Source organism: Colobus angolensis, unplaced genomic scaffold (genome assembly GCF_000951035.1).
Source record: "Colobus angolensis palliatus isolate OR3802 unplaced genomic scaffold, Cang.pa_1.0 Scaffold160, whole genome shotgun sequence".
NCBI classification, from domain to species: Eukaryota; Metazoa; Chordata; class Mammalia; order Primates; family Cercopithecidae; genus Colobus; species Colobus angolensis.
In genome coordinates this window covers 6,148,663-6,170,290 of record NW_012114711.1, presented here as the reverse complement: position 1 = coordinate 6,170,290, position 21,628 = coordinate 6,148,663, and the positions used below count along the sequence as shown (strand labels likewise).

The 21,628-nt window shown below is 37.8% G+C and overlaps 1 protein-coding gene across 4 annotated transcripts in view; it reads right to left on the bottom strand.

Moving 5' to 3' along the window:
• Positions 1-21,628, bottom strand: part of CNTN4 (contactin 4) — a 254,096-nt gene that overhangs the window by 168,574 nt on the left and 63,894 nt on the right. For 2 of the 4 annotated variants that reach the window (XM_011937227.1, XM_011937229.1), the window contains exons 3-6: positions 20,191-20,293; positions 16,433-16,617; positions 2,776-2,912; positions 573-702 (exon numbers count right to left, since the gene is read on the bottom strand). In XM_011937227.1, coding sequence (XP_011792617.1) covers positions 573-702; positions 2,776-2,912; positions 16,433-16,617; positions 20,191-20,293 — 555 coding nt within the window. Of the gene's footprint in view, positions 1-572; positions 703-2,775; positions 2,913-11,416; positions 11,463-16,432; positions 16,618-20,190; positions 20,294-21,628 lie in introns of those variants that run through there. The other 2 variants (XM_011937230.1, XM_011937231.1) reach the window with 1 other exon arrangement.

Here is a 21,628-nt window from a genome sequence, read left to right as displayed (position 1 = left end):
AGGGACATGGATGCAGCTGGAAACCATCATTCTCAGCAAACTATCACAAGAACAGAAAAGTAAACACCGCATGTTCTCACTCATAGGTGGGAATTGAAAATGAGATCACTTGGACACAGGAAGGGGAACATCACATACCGGGGCCTATTGTTGGGGGTGCGGGGAGGGATAGCATTCATTAGGAGCTATACCTAATGTAAATGACGAGTTAATGGGTGCAGCACACCAACCTGGCACATGTATACATACGTAACAAACCTGCACGTTGTGCACATGTACCCTAGAACTTAAAGTATAATAATAAAAGAAAAAAGAAAACAGAAAAAGAAATAAAAATGAGTGCCGAAGGAAGCATGGTCCCCACTGTAAGCATCAGAGGAGGCTGATTTAGAAAGCGTCCTCTTGTTATTGCTTATAGACTTGCTTATTACTTGTTTCTCCAGTAGTATCTTTGCACTAAAGATTTCTTTACTCCTTTTCCTGGATTGAACATTTATGCTTGGCAAAGAACAAGTTAGTTTAGTGGTTTAAAGAGTTTTTACTTTTTTTTTCTTGCCAGTATAAAGACTCACCTATAACACTAAGCTCTGCGTTGGAAAAGATAACTCCATGTTTATTCTCTGCCAAACACTGATACATGCCAGCATCTGAGAGGTTCACTATTGTTATGTTGAGTGTTCCTTGCTCAATTTGAATTCTATCCTGTGAAAGAAAAGAGCAACATAAAAACAACGACCTTCTACAACTGAGACTTTAAGGCAATTTTACCACGTGTAATATCAAGGAAGCTTAATGGGAAGAAAATAGCCATCATATAAGCAATTTACATAACATGATCTATTTATCTGTCAACTAAATTTTCTGCCAGGTCAGATGCTAAATAGAACAACCAGTACATCAGTTGGTAAATGGAATTTAAATTGTAGGATTCTCTTGAGTTCTCAATGATTTAATAGTGGAGCCATTCAGATTAATATCCTCTCTAAACAGAACTTGAAATTTAAAATGCTTTTTAACTTTAAGGATTTGTACTAACCAGAGTTAGGGAGTTTTGGAAATACAACCAAATTTACTGTTTAGAGTGTTAGAACACTCACATTTTGAGCAGGTGATACTTTGAAGGTTAATAGGATTACAATTTTGGATGAAACAGAGGCAACTATTTAATATAGGTTGAGGTTTACTGAAAAATGCAGGTATTAATAGTTTAATATTCCTTTAGTTTATGGTTGTCAGTGGTGTGATTTAAGCTGAAGTCCATCTGGTGGCCAATCTGAAGGAGGCAAAGTTAGTACATGGCACAGGAGATCTTCCTCGTTTGTCACACTGAGGATATACAACTTATGTATCAATTTTCATAAGTATCAAAAAGGATCTCTTCCTCTCCAGGAGCTATGCCATTCTCTCTCTCTCTCTCTATATATATATATATATATATACACACACATACACATATATAAAGAGGTACTAGTTTTCTGTTTGTTGCAGGGTTGTGAGTTAGCTGACTGGACACTTTATTAGACTGTGATTAAATCTAGACATCCATATTCCCTCACATTAAGAAACCAGCCCAATTGTCCCACAGAAATGATAATTACCCATTTTTGAATAAACACAGAAATTGACCTGCCTAGTTTTAAAACTTGAAACTTACATTGGTCTCATCTGAGTTCACTCCTCAGGAGGTTGATCCTCAAGCAAGGGACTCAAACTCACTAGATCATGGCAACCAGAGAGTGAGACACAAGACCCTTCATCTGTCATGATTGCCCCTGTACCCCCACCTAATTCCTTCCTGTACACAGCTGCATCCCTTCCCCAGCTACATAAACTCCCAATTTTAGTTGGTTGGAGAGATGGATTTGAGACTGCTCTTCCATTCTCTTTGACTAAAGCACCTGAACAAAGCCTTATTTCCTGGCAATACTCACTGTCTCAGTGATTGGCTCTCCGCACAGCAAGCAACAGGACCTAGACCAACCCCCTGGCATTTTGGTAACAGTTACACAAAGGGAGGAAAATACCAGTACCTAGGTACATATACTCTTGCAATTTGTTTGAGTCTGGCTTTTATAATAGACAGAATCATGCACAAGCTGGAGCCTTTCCAGCAAATGGAGAAGATGCATGAGGCAGGGGGTGGGTTAGACAAAACAGCCGCCTTTCTCTTCCTGTCATGTAAATTCATGTGGGGGCCATTGCTCTAAGCAGGCACTCTTTCCTGGGTGGCCTACTAGAAGACTGCCTCTCAATTTGAAGCCTGAGGAAAATGTCAAATTTCAATTAACATTTGAGGTTCAGTAGGAAAATACATAAGGAAAATTAATCAGACACAATTGTTCCTCATTCTCAGGGTCCCCCACTCTGCCCCTGCTTCATTCAGATTTCTTTGTCAGAGTGTTTCTCTATTTAGATGGACATCCTGCATTGTGACAATGCCCCTTCTCTTGCAGTGGATCCTGGAATGTATCTTCCTTTGTATCTTAGCACAATTGCATGTTCCAGACCTTTTGCATAACTTTCCCATTACAAACTCACAGATGCTAATCTTTGAAGACCAAAGATCTAGTACAAGAGCTTAATTGAAAGCTGGAGAATTGGATTTCAGTGCACTTTCTATTTATCAGTTGCATTCAGTCTCACTTTTTCCACTATAATGGTGTTTCATTGTTTATTATTTTAGAAACAATTCACCATTCTCACGATTCCATGGCAATGAGGCTATATTAAACATTATAGTGAAGACTAAGACACAATTACCATTAATTTGCTTACCCGAGTTAGCAGAGGTTCACCATTTTTTAGCCACCTGTATGTAGGCTTAGGCCTTCCATTTGCTTTACATTCCCAAAAGACATTTTCTTCCATGGCCACGTGAATATCATTTATTTTTTGAATCCAATTAGGTTGAGCTATAGCCGTTCAAAAAGCAAACAAAAGGTGTATATTCAGTTTATACTCAATCTATTTTTATCATATGCAATCAAAGGGCAAAATATACTTATAATAAAATTCCTTTTCCAGATGTTATGCAAATAACAAGACTGGGTAGACATTCAGGGAGATGCCTATACCCTACTCTGAATACCATTTTTGTGGTTCATATTGTAGTCTTTTAATCCCTAAATGCAAAATGGATAAAACTACCAATAGCATATGGTAAAATTAACTGTCCCTCTCTTGTAAGGATCTATTATTCCTTTTTTCCTTTCAGTAGAGATTATCTTCCCATTACCCGCTCCCACTTTTAACTGGGCTGGTGTATTCCCAGGTATGCACTACATTTGCAGATTGCTTTGCAGCTAGAGGTAACCATGGAACCAAGTTCATGCCAACTGTATGTGTGTGAAAGTGGTGAGAGCAACTTCTGGGTTACTCACTTAAAGATACTTTCCCTAACCTCTTCTTGCCCCTTCACACTGATTGGAAAAGACTGACAATTGAAATAGCCTTGGGTGCAGACATGGAAGCTACATAGGATGAAAATGCTGACCTGTCAGCCTTGGACCATGAATGACCGTGTGGAGCAAAGCAGCTCCACACCCACCTGCCATTTTTGAGGAAAATAATGTGAGAGAGAAATAAACTTCTTATCTAAGCTACTTTATTTTGGGGTCTCCTTTGTGAGAATAGCTTAGCTTGTCCCTCACTAATATACTTCACTCCCACATGTTGTATAGATAAATTTTGTGATTCCTTTCTCCTTTAAGACTATCATCATTGTTATTATTGATTTCATATTGATAGAATGTTATCTACAGGAATATGACTCTAGAACCCGAAATCTTTAAATGAGTCCTGATTTTTATTAAACCTCCTCAGGAAATCAAGTCCTGCCCACAGTCTCACACAGGAATTCAAAGCAGCACTTACTTCCCACATTGCCCAATGCAATCCATTACCCCTCCCCACCCAAATGATACCATATTTTCTGTACTTCATTGAAGTCACATTTTCTTTCCTTATTTTCAATAGATATAAAGACAATGTTAACTCCATGTTCTATAAAAAGTCTTCATAAATATCAAATCTTGCCTCAAGCACAATTCGTGCCATTAAGAATAATGATAAGCATATTCAGGTAGAAGACCTTCAGCCCAAAGTCATGCAGAAGATAACCATAGCTGTCATTCTGGAATTTTATGTGTTCACAGGGCATTTCTACAGGGTAATGCCTACCAAAGTATACCTAATAATCAAAGTTGATATCAGTATTTAATTAGGAGATGCTACTCATTATTCTTAACATCTCTTCCAGCTGTCTTGACCTCAGTATCTTCATTCAATGTTTCAAATCATACATAATTTATTTCAAAAGGAAACTGCTACTGTTGAGGCCAAGCTGTATATTTTACCTTTTCAATAATAAACAAAACTAGAAAAACACTCAACAAGTCACTTAACCAGCAGAGGTCTCTAGGCCCTCGAATAAATGCTGCCTTTTTCTTTTCTCACCTATAAGCAATTTTATGTTTTTCAACGAGCAAAACACAGTTTTACACATCCTCTACTGATGGGATGATGCGCTGCTGCATACGAGGGGAGGCCAAAAGGGTCAACTTCAAAAAATTTTAGAACATCAACAAGCATTAACTTGAATGAAGGGTTATAACCTACACCCTTAAAAGAGCTGCAAGTCTTCGCTGTTCTTTATTTTCCTGCTGCTAATGCAAAGGAAGCTAAAAAGGTTCTCTGCTTGGAGAATTTGATGTGTAACCCTGATAGGGCTAATGCAGTTGTATGCTTGATTTCACATTCAACCTGCTGAATATTTACCCCCTACAGAGTCCATGAAAACAAAGCAAACAAGAAAAGCCACAGAAATCTGTGAGGAATATTAACAACGAAGCCAAACTTTTGAAAGAGAGTGAGGAAATAAATGGAAGGGCAAATGTAACTTATGAAGCAATGTCAAGTTGAAGTTCAAAAAGGAAACATCAAAACCACATGCAGAGACAGAGATTTCAATGTCATAGATTTCCTGTAACACTGGGCTTACTTATTGCTTTCTTTCAAAAATGCAGAAAGCTGGGAGCAAAACCTTGCAATATCAAGAAGTAGGTGAGGCAGAGAAGGGAGAGACTGGAGAGAATTTTGAAAAGACCTTGCAAAGTTCTAACTAGTTAAGCACTTCTGAGGGCTCATTCTGTCTCTTCCCACAGGGTTATGGAGGTCAAGGAATCAGACGAGAATACTCAGTGGTAGTTATTTGTGCTGGCCAAGGTGAAATCAACAAAAAAATTCAGTGTCTGTGAGAGACCACTTGGCACTTTCTTTATTTTTAAAGTAAAATTAATTCATAGAAGACAAATTTGAACTGATATAAACATATTCCTCTCAAAGTGAGTATCTGAACGTGGGCCCATGAAGATCAGAAATGAAATATCATATTATATATGTGACAGAGAGATAGTCTTTATCTTAACATGCCAATCGCAAATCTACAGGGCAAAAGCCCATGTAGTAAAGGTTTTCACTCCTGCTTACTTAGATTGGATGAATTATATCTAAATGTGTGAGTTTTTCATACTAGAATAACAAAAGTTATGTGCTTGATGATAATGACTCATATATCTCCATATTTGGAGGGAAAGGGTTACCTAGTTCAAAGCCCTTAGATAACAAAAATCCCAGTTAAGCATATTATAAGATATATCATTAGCTCCTCCCCCTTTTGTGATAATGCATTGGGTACGGGGTATTTATTGCTTAATATCAAGGTTCAGCTACATGTTACAACTCCTTGTCTAAACACAGGTTGAACATCCCTAATCTGAAGACCTAAAATCTGAAATGCTCTGTAATTCGAAACTTTTTGAGCACCACCATGATGCCACAAGTGGAAAATTTCACACTTGATCTCATAAGACTGGTCATAGCAAATACAGTGAAAATTTTGTTTCATACATTAAATCATGCAAAATATTAAAATGTTGCATAAATTACCTTCAGGCTATGTGTTTAAAGTATATATAAAACATAAATAAACTTCATGTTTAGGCTTAGGTCGAAATATTCCAAAATCCTAAAAAATCTAAAATCCAAAACACTTCTGGTCCCAAGCATTTCAGAGGGATACTCAACCTGTATCAACTCAGAGGAAGACCTGAACAGGTTAGTTCAGTACTATTATTTCAGAAGCCATTTCTAAATGTCTTTTTCTTTGTAATATATGCAGAGCCCACATATTAAGCAGAAGTAAACACATTCACATATTGAAAGAGAACCATCTGTTTTGAACTTCCACATTCTTTCAAGATTTGAAACAAAAGAATTCTTCTAGGACTCCTTAAGCATTGTTCTCAAACTACAAATTCAAATATAAGGTTAAATGGTTGTGCTGGGATTTGACCCTGTGACACAGTTTGTCTCCTGGATAGATAAACAATCTCTTCATTTCAATCTTTTATTCAATAACTGCCAGAAATGACCTAAATCAGCGTTTGTGTATTCCAGCCACTGAAATTGTACAAGCATCTTATCCAATAATAATTTACATTGCAGGCAGATATAATTTAAACTCAGTGGGTCAAACAATTCTCAGGAGCATCTGGCTCTTCGATTTTCTAAAAACAGAAATTTCTAACTGAAAGAAATGCCAACATATGCCTTAGACCTTAGAAATTTAAAAATCTAAAAGAAAGGATATGATGGCAAACAAAACAAAACAAAACAAAAAAAACCCTCTGAATTACTATTACAAAGATGACCTGTAGACAATCACAGTTATTTCTGGTTGCTCACACAATTTTGAAGATGAATCATCTCCAGGGAATGCAGGAGTTTCACTGACATTGCTTAAGAATTTTAATGATAGTAGACTTTATGAGTTTGGAGATAATTACTTGGCTTCAGTTTACCACCTACCTACATAATGCTTCCCAAATCTTTCTCTCCAGCCTGGGATTCTTATGCAATTGACAGGATCATCAAGAAATTCTCACTTTACTTCAAATTCAGGGTTCCTAGTACTGGCATGAGAAATAGCCATTTTACAACGCTACTTAAGAGAGTCTTCCACTTTATTATTACAGTCTTTTTACAAACCCCTGACTTCCAGTTAGCAGAAGTCACTGAAAAGAAGGACCAGCTCTACAAGAAATATGCATGTTGGATTTTAGGGCAAGGTCCATCTTTGATGTTTGTTCAGCACTGACAATCTGCACTTCTCTGGCTTCAGACTCTCATCCACTCCCCACACACCAGTCAGTCTCCTCACAGAGGTCTTCAAACTCAATTCCATGAAGCTCTGAGGGTTCTTAGAAGGTACTCCGTTCTACATTCACTCAAATTCTCAATATTTAATTTACAGCAAGGCCTCTTCCTTGCTGCAGCCTTGCTTTGTATTACATATTGAGCATTTCTTGTAAAATTTCATGTTAAAAAAAGTACCTTGAGAATTAAACATACACATACTTTGCTGATACTTGCTGATATCTTGTATTGTAAGAATAGCTTTGGAAATGCAGTCTGGAGATTGGAAGCTTGTTTTCTCCTTGAATTCATATTAGTTTGAACCTAATGATGTCTAACACTCCTTTTTATTTTATTTTTATTTATTTATTTTTTTGACACGGAGTCTCGCTCTGTCACCCAGGCTGGAGTGCAGTGGCGTGATCTCGGCTCACTGCAAGCTCCGCCTCCCGGGTTCACAACATTCTTCTGCCTCAGTCTCCCAAGCAGCTGGGACTACAGGTGCCCGCCACTGCGCTCGGCTAATTTTTTGCGTTTTTAGTAGAGATGGGGTTTCACCGCATTAGCCAGGATGGTTTCCATCTCCTGACCTCGTGATCCACCTGCTTTGGACTCCGAAAGTGCTGGGATTACAGGCGTGAGCCACTACACATGGTCTCTCCTTTTGATTTTAATAAGTGAAACCTTTAGCCTTTAGATTGTCTCTTAAACCAACAGGATTCACAGTTCTCCTAGTTGTTTTTGTTAATTTGTACTTCATTCACACACTCTTATTTATGGCTTCTCCATCTCTACCTAAGTTAAAACTGACTTACTTCTGGCAATGGTATGGGAGATGCCATCAGGCCAATCCTTTCACAGATAGCACAGATAGCAATGATAAACTCAAGTCAGAATATAAAAATCCAACTACATGAAGATACACTAAAAGGCAACTCGAAGCTGGCATATTTCTATTAATAGGTATTCATCAATACATAAAGCAAATATAACTGTAGGAAGTAATCTGTGTATGAGATAACAAGTAAGATTTCTGAATGTGCTCTGCCTCCTGTAAATATCACAAAAATTAGGAGAACATTATCATTATTTCATATCTTTATTAATATTGAAAGTCTTCTGTCACCTGGCCAGGCGCAGTGCCTCATGCCTGTAATCCCAGCACTTTGGGAGGCCGAGGCAGGCGGATAACCTGAGGTCAGGAGTTTGAAACCAGCCTGGCCAACATGGTGAAACCCCGTCTTTCCTAAAAATACAAAAATTAGCCGGGCATGGTGGTGCCTGTCTGTAGTCACAGCTACTCAGAAGGCTGAGGCGCGAGAATCGCTTGAGCCTGGGAGGCAGAGGTTGCAGTGAGCTGAGATCGTACCACAGTACTCCAGCCTGGGCGATAGAGCGAGACCCTGTCTCAAAAATAAATTAATAAATACATAAATGAAAATGAAGTCTTCTGCCATCTGGTTTTACATCTCTTACTTTCTTTCAAACCAACAGTTTGAGCACTCCTGCTTAGACAAGCAGAGGAGCTTTTAGATAAATGAATCCAACTATGCCCAGTGAATCCACAGCTCCTGGTGAATAAGGGTCTTTGTCCTCCACTCCGAGAAGTCAGTTCAGAACTTTATGAATGAGTTATAGAATAAAAAAAATGTGAATCAGCAATATGTGCATTTTCAAAAAGGCTGTTGGGCCCGATTTACTCAATTATACCCAGATCAATCAAGCTATGACTCTAACCTTACATAGATTAATTTCTCTATATTTCTTTATTTTTTTAATCTTCAAAGCCTCTACCTAATGTTTCCCTGAATCTGCTCTTACTCAGCTGAATCCATCCTCTTCTCTTTCTCTTATACACCTTGAGTTCAGTCTGAAATGCAATCAGTAATGGAAACTACTAATATATGAAATATCTAATCAGCTTCACTTTACACACATCATTTCTAAACCTCATAATATTCAGGTTAAGTGGACTTGCACTCATTTTATAGATAAGACCCAGAGACATTAACATCCAGATTCAGAAAGTGGCTCAGTTAGCAATGGTACACAGGCCTGCTTGGCTCCAACATGCATTCTCTCTCCAGAGCCTCTCAAAAAACATCCAACTCTATCGCAAATGATAATGGGAGCATTCTTTTGAATGTATCCTTCTTAAAGTGCAATCTAAGAACCATTGTAGGTTCCCAAGTTTCCTTAAGGGAGTTCATTATGTCCTCTCTTTACAATTACATATGTGTCAGACCATATTTTCTTCATATACTTCAATCGAAACAAAATATCATGACAAATTGAATACAGAAGTATGTAGGAGAATGCACCTGTATTCTCGTAAGACAGACATTAAAGAGATTTGCAATAATATAAACCATGCCACTCTTTTCATTAAATATTTTTGTTTGGAAAAATACAGTCAGTTTTCTTATAGTATGTTAATTATTTCTAACGTATACTGGTTGTATTTTTGCCATTTTAAAGTAAGTTAAGTTCTAAGTTAAGTTCTCCATTTAAATTAATAATATGGCATATATGGGTAGATATCGCTCACATAAGCAAAAGTTCTTTGAGGTATCCAATAATTTTTCAGGGTAAAAAGAAGTGCTTAAACCAACAGTTTGAGCACTCCTGCTTAGACAAGCAGAGGAGCTTTTAGATAAATGAATCAACTTAAGCAAAACCTCCTACAAGTAAATTTAAACAATATTCATTGATGAATAAAAAAATGTAACTGCGACATTTTGCCTTCTCTGGGACTACAGAGTGAGACTTGAATTGCATTTCAATATATTGTCCTTGATATGACTCTTTCATGGCTTAAAGTTTTTCATTAGGTGAAGACTTTATGCCTCCACTCCTATATTAATTCTCTCTGACTATTATTCACAACATTTCCTCAATGTGTACCCCTTGAAAACTGTGGCAACACACTTTATTGGAACTACCAGATTAAAAAAAGAAACAAAAATTGTTGACTTTATCTTAAGTGACACTCATAGGAATTGAGGGTATCAATATCAGTTCTCTCTAGGACAATTAAGCAAACTATTGCTCTACTGTGAAATTACCTTATCTACTGTGTTCAATTTTTGGTCTCTCTGTCCTTTAAGTCTCTTTGCAGGGCTGAATATTATCTTGTGATCCCATATACATAGCACATCCATGGGGAATTAGTATGCTCTGCTGTAAGATGCTTCAGTATTCATTTATTGATGACCTTAGAGATACTCAAACACCATTTGCAGTGTCATCAAGTCTGCAGTTTTGCCTTTAGAGGCAAAAGACTGTAGCACAAAGGGTCTAGACAGTTAGTCTTACATGTAACTTGAAGAAGAAAAAAAGAGTTTTTTTTGACTCAATAACCAGGTGACCAACTTAGAAAACAGAAAGTGAAAAAGTCAGTTGTTCATCCACATGTTGTCATTTGTGACATGGTAATGGAAAATGCAAGAAAGAGTATCTGGATGATTGACGGATTTTTTTTTTACCTTACCTATTGTATTAAAATGTTGCATTGGCAGGAAAAGTAACACAGGTAGAATAGCAGAAAAAAGCAGTTCTAGCTGTGATTCCCATTCATTGCATTACCTTGAATAAGTTATTTTATATCTCTGGATCTTATTTGCTTTAATTATAAAAACCAAAGGGCTGGCCCCAGCAGTTACTTCCAGCTTAAGTATTACTGGATTCTGTGAAATATAGCCTTGTTTACTGCTCAGATATTAGATTCCCAATTTCCTAATTATGAAAATGATTTTACTCTCATAACACCTGTTACAAAGAGAAGAAATTGTACGAAGATATTAAATATCAGGATCTTTTAGTTCACATTTCATTCTACTAAATGATGACTATAATTCTGTCAATCTTTTTGGGCAAAAAGGAAGTGACTACAGAGACAGAATGAAGTGCAAAGATGAATAATTATCAAGTGAATTGAATCCATTTTATACTTCCCTTTCCTTTCTTCAAAGATAATTGCCTTAACACTCTCATTCTACTTTGTGTAGACTGGCTACAATGCCTGATGTGACAGTAAGCTGTTAGCTTTCCAGAGTACTAGGAACACCTTCTCTTGCATGTAATTTAAACTTTAGCTTCACAATACCATGGGGGGACAGCCTAAACATACAGTATTCTCACCATGTGGTTCCCAGACAAGCAGCATCAACATTACTTGGGAACTTACTAGAAATGCAAATTATTGGTCTTACTCTGGACTTACCAAATCAAAGCCTCTATCTCGTGTGTTCCCACTGGGAACATAGAACGGGACCCAGAATTCTGTGTTGTAATAAGACTTCCAAGTTATTCTGATGCACAATGAAGTTTCAGAACCTCTAGCACAGCATTTGAAATCTAGCTCTGTTTTTTACTGTATAAACTTAAATCAATTACCTTAATCTCTTTGGGACTCAATTTCCATATCTATAAACCAGACAGATGTAGGAATGAAATGAGAATATCCTATTGGCTCTAACTCCAAGACATATCTCAAGTCTCTCCATTTCTCTTCCTCTCTTACATCCTAACCAACAATATCTCTCACCTGGATATTGGCAATGGCCTCCTAACTAGTTGTCCGGCTTTCACTCTTGGTTTCCCATCATCCATTCACCACAAAACAACCTGAGTGGTCTTTTAAAAACATTAATCAAATTGAGTCACCCTCCTGCCTTGAAATGCTGTAATGGCTTCCCACTATACTCACAGAATAAAACCCAAACTCTGTGCCTGGCTTACAAAGTACTGCAGTCTGTCACCTTCCTAAGGTTCCAACCTTTGCCCCTTGCTCACTACGATTTAGTTAACACTGACTTCCCTGCTGCATATCAAGAACGTCAAGTAGTTTTCTGCCTCAGAGCCTTTGCACTTCCTCACCTTCTGTTAGGAATGCATTTCCCCTTGAAGGCCTAGCTCATTTTCATCCTTTTGGTTTTGGGTCAGAGGGCCATTCTCAGACAAGTGTTTCCTGACTACCTCATCTTATGAAATCTTTCTCTTGCTCTCAGCTACTTTCTATCATATCGATCTATTTATTTATTTATTTATTTATTCGAGATGGAGTCTTGCTCTGTTGCCCAGGCTGGAGTGCAGTGGCACAACCTCGGCTCACTGGAACCTCTGCCTCCTGGGTTCCAGTGATTCTCCTGCCTCAGCCTCCCAAGTAGCTGGGACTACCAGCATGCACGACCACCACACCCAGCTAATTTTCATATTTTAGTAGAAACGGGGCTGGTTTCGAATTCCTGGCCTCAAGTGACTCACCCACCTAGGCCTCCCAAAGTGCTGGGATTACAGGAGTGAGCCACTGCGCCTGGCCAGTCAACTTACTTATTTTCTTTATCACTCTTACCAGAAAATAAAATGTCCTAGTTAATTTATTTGCTTCTTAGTGCATTTCGGTTAACTTCCAGTAAAATATTAGGTCCTTGAGGGCAGAGATTTTGTCTTGCAACCATAGTGTCTAATAATGCCTCCCATATGGTAGGCAATTAAAAAAAATCTGTTAAACAAGTAAATAATGTATTAAAGTCATTTTGGAGAATGTTTATCTTTAGTAACAAAGATCCATAGCATTTTACCATTAAAAATAAATCTATTTTTAGGAAGTTTTTTAATGCCAAAAAAGACTGAGAAAAGTATATTAAACTAGACCATGATAGCCAAGTACAGGTTATAGTAAAAACAAATTGGGAAGATGGGGTAGGGTAAAAATGTTCTATGCCTGAACTTGCTTCAGCTCTTCATACACACTGAACATGAGCAGCGCAGACTAACTTGAAGACATGGCCGCAGTAGGGACAAACCAACGGCAATAGGACTTCCATTATTCAGACACTGGGAACAATGATCATGCCCAGCAGGCTTTTGAAAGAAGGTAAAATGTTTTTAACGCAAGAAGGAAAAAAATGGCCATTTTACCAACCGTGAATAGGAGTTAGTACACTTGTAGTTGCTGAAGTGGACAGCTGATGAATGCAATAAACAACTTGGAACCCAAAGAAGCACGTTTCTAAGCTCAAACCCATGGTTTATAATCCCTAAGTGTGGCACACCTTAGTGTTGTAAGAAATTCTTGTCAACAAAGACAGAATGTTCATGGATAAGTGACTGGGGTACTCTTTCGCCTTTTACGATCTACATGGTGATTTTAATTATAATAATTCATTTAAATAGGAGACCTGTGCAGCTGGATATTGCAAACACAGCACTGGGAAGACCCAGACCAGAAAAAAATGAGAGGAAAAAAGATGACAGCCAAGTGCTCATGTATAATTAAGCTCTCCTGTGACTGTGACAATGAAAACAATTAGATAATTTTTGTCACTGATATGTTAGATAAGGAAAAACAAAAGAATAAACATAAACGCAATAGCCAAGTGCTATGGAAGTCAGCTGATCTGACAAGCTTTTAATACCAAGCATGGTTGACAAGTGAAGTAAGGCTGAGTTATCTTCAGAAAGCAGGCAAATTTTATTTTATTCTGCTCTTTTTCCCATGCATGGCTGCAGATAACTCCATTTAAAAAGGAAACATTGTTAGAACCTGATTTTCATCTCCAGGGCAGGATCCCTGAAAAAAACATTTCCCTGCACAGGGCTGGAAGCCAGTGACAAAGCAGATTTTCCATAACAGTAACCCTGGGGTACTCTATTTCCAGTGCAGGAAACCTCTAACCCACAGGAAAGCAGTATACCAACCCCTGGCTACAGAAAATTTCATACCAGTTTAACATACTGAGAGCAGGAATTTCACTTAACAGAAAATCATGAAAGTTAAAATGACTTTATTCAATTAGTTAAGCTACTCAAATAACATTTAGGAGCAGCCACCACTGAACTGAAGAGACTATTCAACTAAGATAAAAGAGAAAACGTTGACCAATTACCTGAATATTTACAGATTGTCCCTATCTGATATAGAAAAAATAATCATTACACTGGTGAGAAAAATGAGCCCTAAACAGTTAAAAATACACAGCCATAGCATCTCACTGAATAAATCTGTAACTTACAGTCTTGTATTTTTGCAGTCAGTTAACTGTGGTGTCTTTTGCTTTACAACCCATCAAATAAGATACCAACTATGACAGTTTAAGAGGAAAGCAAAGATTAAATATCAAGTCTGTCATCTGGCATGAGTAGAGTCAGTCCTCTAATATTCCTGAAGACAGGCGAATGATGAAAGAGAAGTGTAGATTTATTCAAACAGCTACTGCCCAGCTCATCAAGTGAAGTATTAACACTTTTTACAACTCTGTGTGTTCTCCCGCCCCAGAAGCTGCATCAGGGGAACGTGAGTCCAAAATGCTGAGAGTCACTTAGGGGAGGTCATTGAAGGCTGGCTGATAGCGGAAATCTCTGCCCAGTTTCCAATCAAGCTTTTAAAAAATGTTACATGATTATTGATCAGAATTCTTTGGCCATAGCTTTTTCTTTTTTCCCTTCCTTCCTTTCCTTTTCCCTTTCCCTCCCTTCCTCCCTTTGTTCCATTTCTTTCTTTCTTTTTGGAAGGGAGAGCTTTATTAGCCTGCCTGGTGGCCATTCTGACAGGCTAGGAAGTGTAGCCTCCCTTGGCCAGAGTTGTAAACTGGCACTTTGAAAGAGGAGCAAAGGGAACAAACAGGAATTTGTGCTGAATGGAGTGGCCTAATATACACATTTGATAAGCTACAGGAGGAGTCATGGATATTTATGATAGAAGAAACACGTGCTTGTGCAACTGAGTTTCATGGGTTCTGTGTATGAAATATACATATATTCATATTTATATATGTATGAAAATATGTATATTTCATACACAGAAGCCATGAATTTATATACATATTCATATGTATATATGAATATACATATTTAGTAAGTCATAGGAGGAGTCACGGATATTTATGAAAGGAGAACCATCTGCATGTGCAACCCTTCATGGGTTTCAGGTATGAAAAATGGCAGTATTAGCATCTGAGGGTGGAGGTTTTGGCTCTGCGATGTCAAAACGTAGACCAGAGGACATGAAACCCCTCACAGCACATCCTCCCTAGAATGACAGAACCATTCTGTGTTGGTGGTCTTTTATCAGGCAAAAAATAAGGGGCAGCATCAGGTGGGTGGTTGATACCAGTGATGGAGTCTTTTCAAAGGGCTAGATTGTATTTAGCCCTTAGAGAAGAAAGGCTCATTGCTGTTAGCGAGGGAGTGGGTATAACTAGATGTGTCTGACATTACCCTCCCATCTGGCCAAGAACTCAGTTTTCGATGCTAATCTGGCCCCTCCCCCTTAGCCATGAGGGGTCCCCTTCTTTCTACTGGAAGGCTTAGAACTTTGGTCATATCTTAAAACCAAAATGCTTTATAAGAAGAATTAGTGAAATAAATAGACTTTTGTGGGATCAATCACTGCAAGAAAGAAGAACATTTAAAGCTTTAGAACTACTCTCATTATTTTAATATGCATTGTTGTTTGTTTAAACCATTCTTAAATAATTATCAACCTATAGTATTTGTTTTCTGTATCCCAGACAGATGGGATTCTGGCATGCTCCAATTTGGCAGAACTCAGTTTGCTTTCCAAATGCCTATCCAATGAAATCCTTTTCTAGATTTCAAATCAATATCCTAACAGGGTTTCCAAGATGGTCTCAATAATGACCATGTGCTAGTGGTTTTACATTTATATTATTTGGATCAATGCTGATGATATGATTGGAATAGGAGCAGCTGCACATAAAATGTCTTTGGGGTGAGAGAGATTTGTCACATTCCACTCTGATAAGAACTAAATTTGGACAGCGTGCATTTTGAAATGTTCATGGTACCACATTAAATTGCTACCAAATAGGAGCAATTACAAAAGATTAACACAAGCCTCAAATCAAAATTCTAATGAAGAAAAGCACAGAGCTTAAAAAAAAGATAAATCAGGAGCAGGAATAATAAAATGTTTCCTGTATCAGGTTTACAGCTTGAGCAAAGAGAACAAACAGACTTCTTAGCAAGTGTGTTCATCCATCCTCCAAACACATCAGCCTAACGTCTTCCTCTCTACTCCATCAACATCCTTGCCCCCCACCCTCACTCTCCACACCCACAATCAGCCAGGGCTAATTATGGAGCAAACTATGAGTTTCACATAATCCTGTGCTGCACAGTCTCTCCCAAAATGCCTGAATGCCTCTCAGCTTATGATTTCAATATCAGGAAGTTCTGTAGTACTACCAACGATAAACTGAAATCATACACTTACCATAAAAAGTTAGCTGTCCCCTTGCTACATTTTTCCCTCTGGAATTTTCAGCCACACATTCATATAAACCAGCATCCTCCTGCTGAAAATTAGGGATCTCAAGAATTCCATTTGACTTGTGTCTTCTGGCTTTCCTTGCTATCGGCTTTCCGTCAGCTCTTCGCCAGATAATAGTTGGTACTGGACTGATAGCAAGAATAAAAAGGAGTGAATCAAACTAGAGAAAACTGAACCTTTTATTTGAACCTAAACCCCTTCCTTCTTGGTTCTACACATATAAGCTTGTAGTGTTTTGCAAACTTCATTCATTCCTCTATCTCCATTATAATTTTAATCATATCCACATCTCTAGTATTATTTATTTAGTGTTCTTAAAATCAAATAACTTTTCTTAACTTTAAATAAGGTGATCTGGCAGGGCGCAGTGATTCACACCTGTAATCCTGGCACTTTGGGAGGCCGAGGTGGGCAGATCATTTGAGGTCAGGAGTTTGAAACCAGCCTGGCCAACATAGTGAAACCCTGTCTCTACTACAAATACAAAAAAATTAGGTGGGCATGGTGGCAGGTGCCTGTAATCTGAGCTACTCAGGAGGCCGAGGCAGGAGGATCACTTGAACCGGGAAGCTGAAGTTGCAGTGAGCCAAGATCGCACTACTGCACTCCAGCCTGGGCGACAGAGTGAGACTTTGTCTCGGAAAAAAAAAAAAAAAAAAAAAGTGATCTAGGTCCTAAACACTATTATCATTGAAATAAAAACAGATTTTTATATGTTATATATGTTTTCTCATACTTTTTTTCTTTTCTTTTCTTTTTTTTTTTTTGAGACAGAGTATTGCTCTGTCACCAGGCTGGAGTGCAGTGGCACAATCTCGGCTCACTGCAACCTCCACCTCCTGGGTTCAAGAGTAGCTGGGACTACAGGTGCCTGCCACTATGCCCAGCTAATTTTTGTATTTTTAGTAGAGATGAGGTTTCACTCATACATGTTTTTTTCTAAATAAAAAATATGAAAATAAAAATGTTCATGTGCATTTGTGGCAAATTAAAGATAGCTGCAAATTCTTTCACATTCCTCCCATTGAGATGAAGTCTATGTCCCCTCCCCTTGAGCCTGGCAGCTCTTTTTAACCACTTTGACTAATAAACAAGACAGAAGTGATGTTGTAGGATCAAAGCTCAGGTGTCAAGAAACTGGCAGCTTCAGCTTTCTGTCTCATGGCAGCCCTGAGCTGTCCTATGAGAAGAGTGAATACCTTGAGACTGCCAGGAAGGAGAGGCTGTACATAAGCCTTCCAGATGACAGTCTCAGTGACACCAGCCTTTCAACATCCCCAACAAAATACCAGAAGTGTGAGACATAAGAGAAACAATGTATTTCCATAAATCTATGTACCAACAATGCAAGTGCCCTACTTTGAGAAATACCCAAATAATGAAAAAATGATAGTAGAAATAATGAGCTCATAAAATTTGGAATACACAACCTATTGCTGACATAGAGTATGGGTTCACTCGAGGTACATTGCTTTGGACAACATGGTTTTTCTCCTTGTCATTTATATATTGAGAAGCTTACCAACTTACAGCAGTCCATTTGGAAGATGGGTTGGGGAAACTGCTTAAAATAGTGTGAAAAGGAAAGATGCCATCTGTGAGGTCTTTATGTACTCTCAAGGCATCTATCATCCTACTGCCATAACTGTTACAACATATCTTAAATTGCAGAGAGGCCATCATTGAATCTGCAAATCAATGGTTTAGTGAGCTAACCACAGCTTTTAAGATTGTGGCTTCCTGGCAGGGGATACAATTATTTACTTATCTATTTTTCACAAAAACACACACAGAGAAGTAATTAGACTAAAGACTTGCTAATCTTCTCTGGGAAACCTGAGATGGTATTTAAAACATTAAAGCCATCAACTCTACTATATTTGTTTTAGAATAATTTAAGTTCATTAGACAGACACTAACTCAAAATGCAGAAAGGCTCTATGAAAAGTACATAATCGGTGTCTTTATACTGATGAGATATACACTTAATACATGCCTTTAAAAATAACCATATTGAGATGTAGTCTTTCTGCTTTCAAGTGGGCAATGAGGATGTGTTTCAGCAGCTGGGTGTGCATACCCAAACATTTCTGTGTAGACTGAAGAAGCCAATTTGGGTTTTCTGTTTTTATTCCAGCACTATTCAAACAGTGTGAATAGAGTTTCATCCATAACCCCCTTTGAAGTGTGAACAATGTGAATTCTGCTCTTTCTTCACAGATGATTTTTCAAGGTGTCACCTTAAAGAAATCATCAAATGTATATCTAGACTACCCAGTTACCTGCTCTCATCTTTAATTTCATATATATATGAATGCTTATATATGCATAAATACTTTAAAATAAAAATAAAAAGTCTAATCATATTATACTGTTGGCAATCTGCTTTTGTTCTCTTAGCAATAAATCATGGGCATTTTCTATGTCTTAAATGTTGTTTTGCAAGTTGACTTTTAATGTCTGTAGAATGTTCAATCATATAGTTATGTCATAATTTATTTAATATAAGTTTTCAGGACATAAAAAATTACCACTGTATTGTACTGTACCAAAGTAAAGATACTACTGTAGCTTATTTGTCCCGACTTGAAAACACATGGAAACCAAAACAACCTTTCTATTAGAACTGACAATAAAATGAAAAAAGGAACCTTTTCTATGATTGCTGTAAAACACAAAAATCCTAAGAAAATAGATTACACACTGATATAAGGATTGGTAGAGTTAGTGTTGCCTGGCTCCCTGGCTTGGGCCTACAATCCCAGCACTTTGACAAGCAAAGGTGGGAGGATAACTAATCCAGGAGTCCAAGACTAGCCTGGGCAACATACCCAGATCCTGCCTCTACCAAAAACAAAAAAAAGAAAAAGTGTTGTTGCCTTAGTGAACATGTGGGCACAGGAAAAAGAGAGTTAGTAATGGGTTTGTCAGATAGATGGGGCTGGGCGTAAAGACTGACATGGATCATTGAAATCCACAGAAGATATCAAAATTGTCACTTCAGATAATAGTTTACACTGTTTATGACAAATCTTTATTGCTGGTTACTGGCAAATAAAAATCCCAACCGATGTGCATTTCATGTTCTTTACGCCCTCTTATATATTCTCCATGGAAAAGTTAACTAGTTTCTAAGTAGGCTTTTCTCAAGAAAGTCCACACTGAAACAATTTTTGGATAACTTTGCAAAACAGACTCTCTTAGAGAATAACACGTCTTACCTATCTCTAGCCGGAGCAGAAGGAAATCCAAAGTAGAGAGAAGAGACTGACAGTTTAAAAAGAAATTCAAGAAAAGTCTGATGCATCCTCTATAAACTGGGGCCAAAATGAAAGTCCATTTTTTTCCAAATAGTCAGCTTAACTGTACCTCAAATGGAGGCCTTTGTTTTCCTGTCATTCTGGGTTAGACAGCATGTAATTATAGGTCATAATAATATCACAAAACACTTTTTCAGAATTGCCCATTCTCTTCTCCTTTGTGGCCATGTCAGTTGTGGCAGCCTAATCCTTCTTGCACCATTACATGTCCTCTCTCCATGGTGGGGGGCAGAACCCAAGATGCATACACAGAATTACAAAGAGAAAGGCTTCACTTGCTTTTCAGTCACCTCAGAAACCATCACTGTGAACAGTGCAAGAAAAACTCTATACCTGCTCAAGCTGAAGGGAGGATAAGAAGGAATGCAAACCAGAACTTACTTTCCTAGAGCAAAGCATTCCAGCTTCACCGTTGCTCCTTTGGCAGTCGGAACTGTTTCTGGGAACTGCACTTCTATTTTGGGCTCATATTCACCCATCACTCCTGTGAATAAATAAAGGAGCTAAGTCTTGGAGATTATTTTAAAATGTATAAAATGTAAAACTCATTTTTCAGTTAATGTAGAATGCTCATACACATCATTATGTGCACAATTAATTCCTTCATTTAAAGCAGGTCCTATCTCTAGCAGTCATGAATTGTGGATCTTCTCCCAGTTACTGCTACAGAAAAATTTGTATCGCAGAACCACATCATCTACCTGGATTAAATTCTCCATGCATACAACTTTGCCCCTTGAAAGTATTGTTTGAAGGTAGTCTTAAGGAAAAAAAAAGGGAAGGGGATACAGTGCTAGTCATCAGGCAAATTAAATTATCTCTTTGGAAGCATATTGCAGAAAAATTTGTAACATTTATTAATAAAAGTACTTAAAATACTTGCATGCTTAATTATGTTTATATAACAAAACAATTTTTCTGAGTAATCATTCTGTGGCCACAACTTTTACTTTCATTTCCAAGGCCAATATAAATGAATCATAAATTAGTATATTCAATGTAACATCAAATGTCTGTATTTTTATTACATTTTGGACCTGTGAGAAAAGAATAACAAGATACAACTGTAGAAAACATTTAAGTTATACCTACCTTGCCAATGGCAAACTTATTTAGAGGGTCATATTCTCCCACTTTTCCTATCTCCTGGAAAATGACTGTACAATTATACCCAAGGTAACACAGTCTAACAAACTAAGTCCATGCTTTGTAATGAAATACTTATCAGTTATTTCTTTCTTTTCTTATTTTTTTTTGAGACGAAGTCTCACTCTGTCACCCAGGCTACGGTGCGGTGGCAGGATCCTGGCTCACTGCAATCTCTGCTTCCCGGGTTCAAGCGATTCTCCTGCTTCAGCCTCCCCGAGTGGCTGGGACTACAGTTCTGCACCACCAGGCCAAGCTAATTTTTTTGTATTTTTAGTAGAGATGAGGTTTCACCATGTTGGCCAGGCTGGTCTCCAAATCCTGGCCTCAAGTGATCCAACTGCCTTGGCAATTATTTCTTATCAATACATGCTTGACTCCATTTGCCACTGCTCTAATGGCTCTAATACATTTATTCTTATTCCATTTCTGGTCATTTTTTATGACATTTGATTCAACTGTGCCCATAAAGAGTTTGGAATTACCTAGCTTACTACAAAAAGATAGGGCTCTCCATTTCATCTTTCCTTTAGACTTCCCATAGTCAGAGGAAAAAGAGACTGAACCTTAGAAGAAAAGGTTAAAGACAAAAAATGGATGGGGGACAGGTGCAATCACAAAAGAAATGATTTCACTCACTCTGCAGAGGTGGATCCTTGTCTTTTTTTTTTCT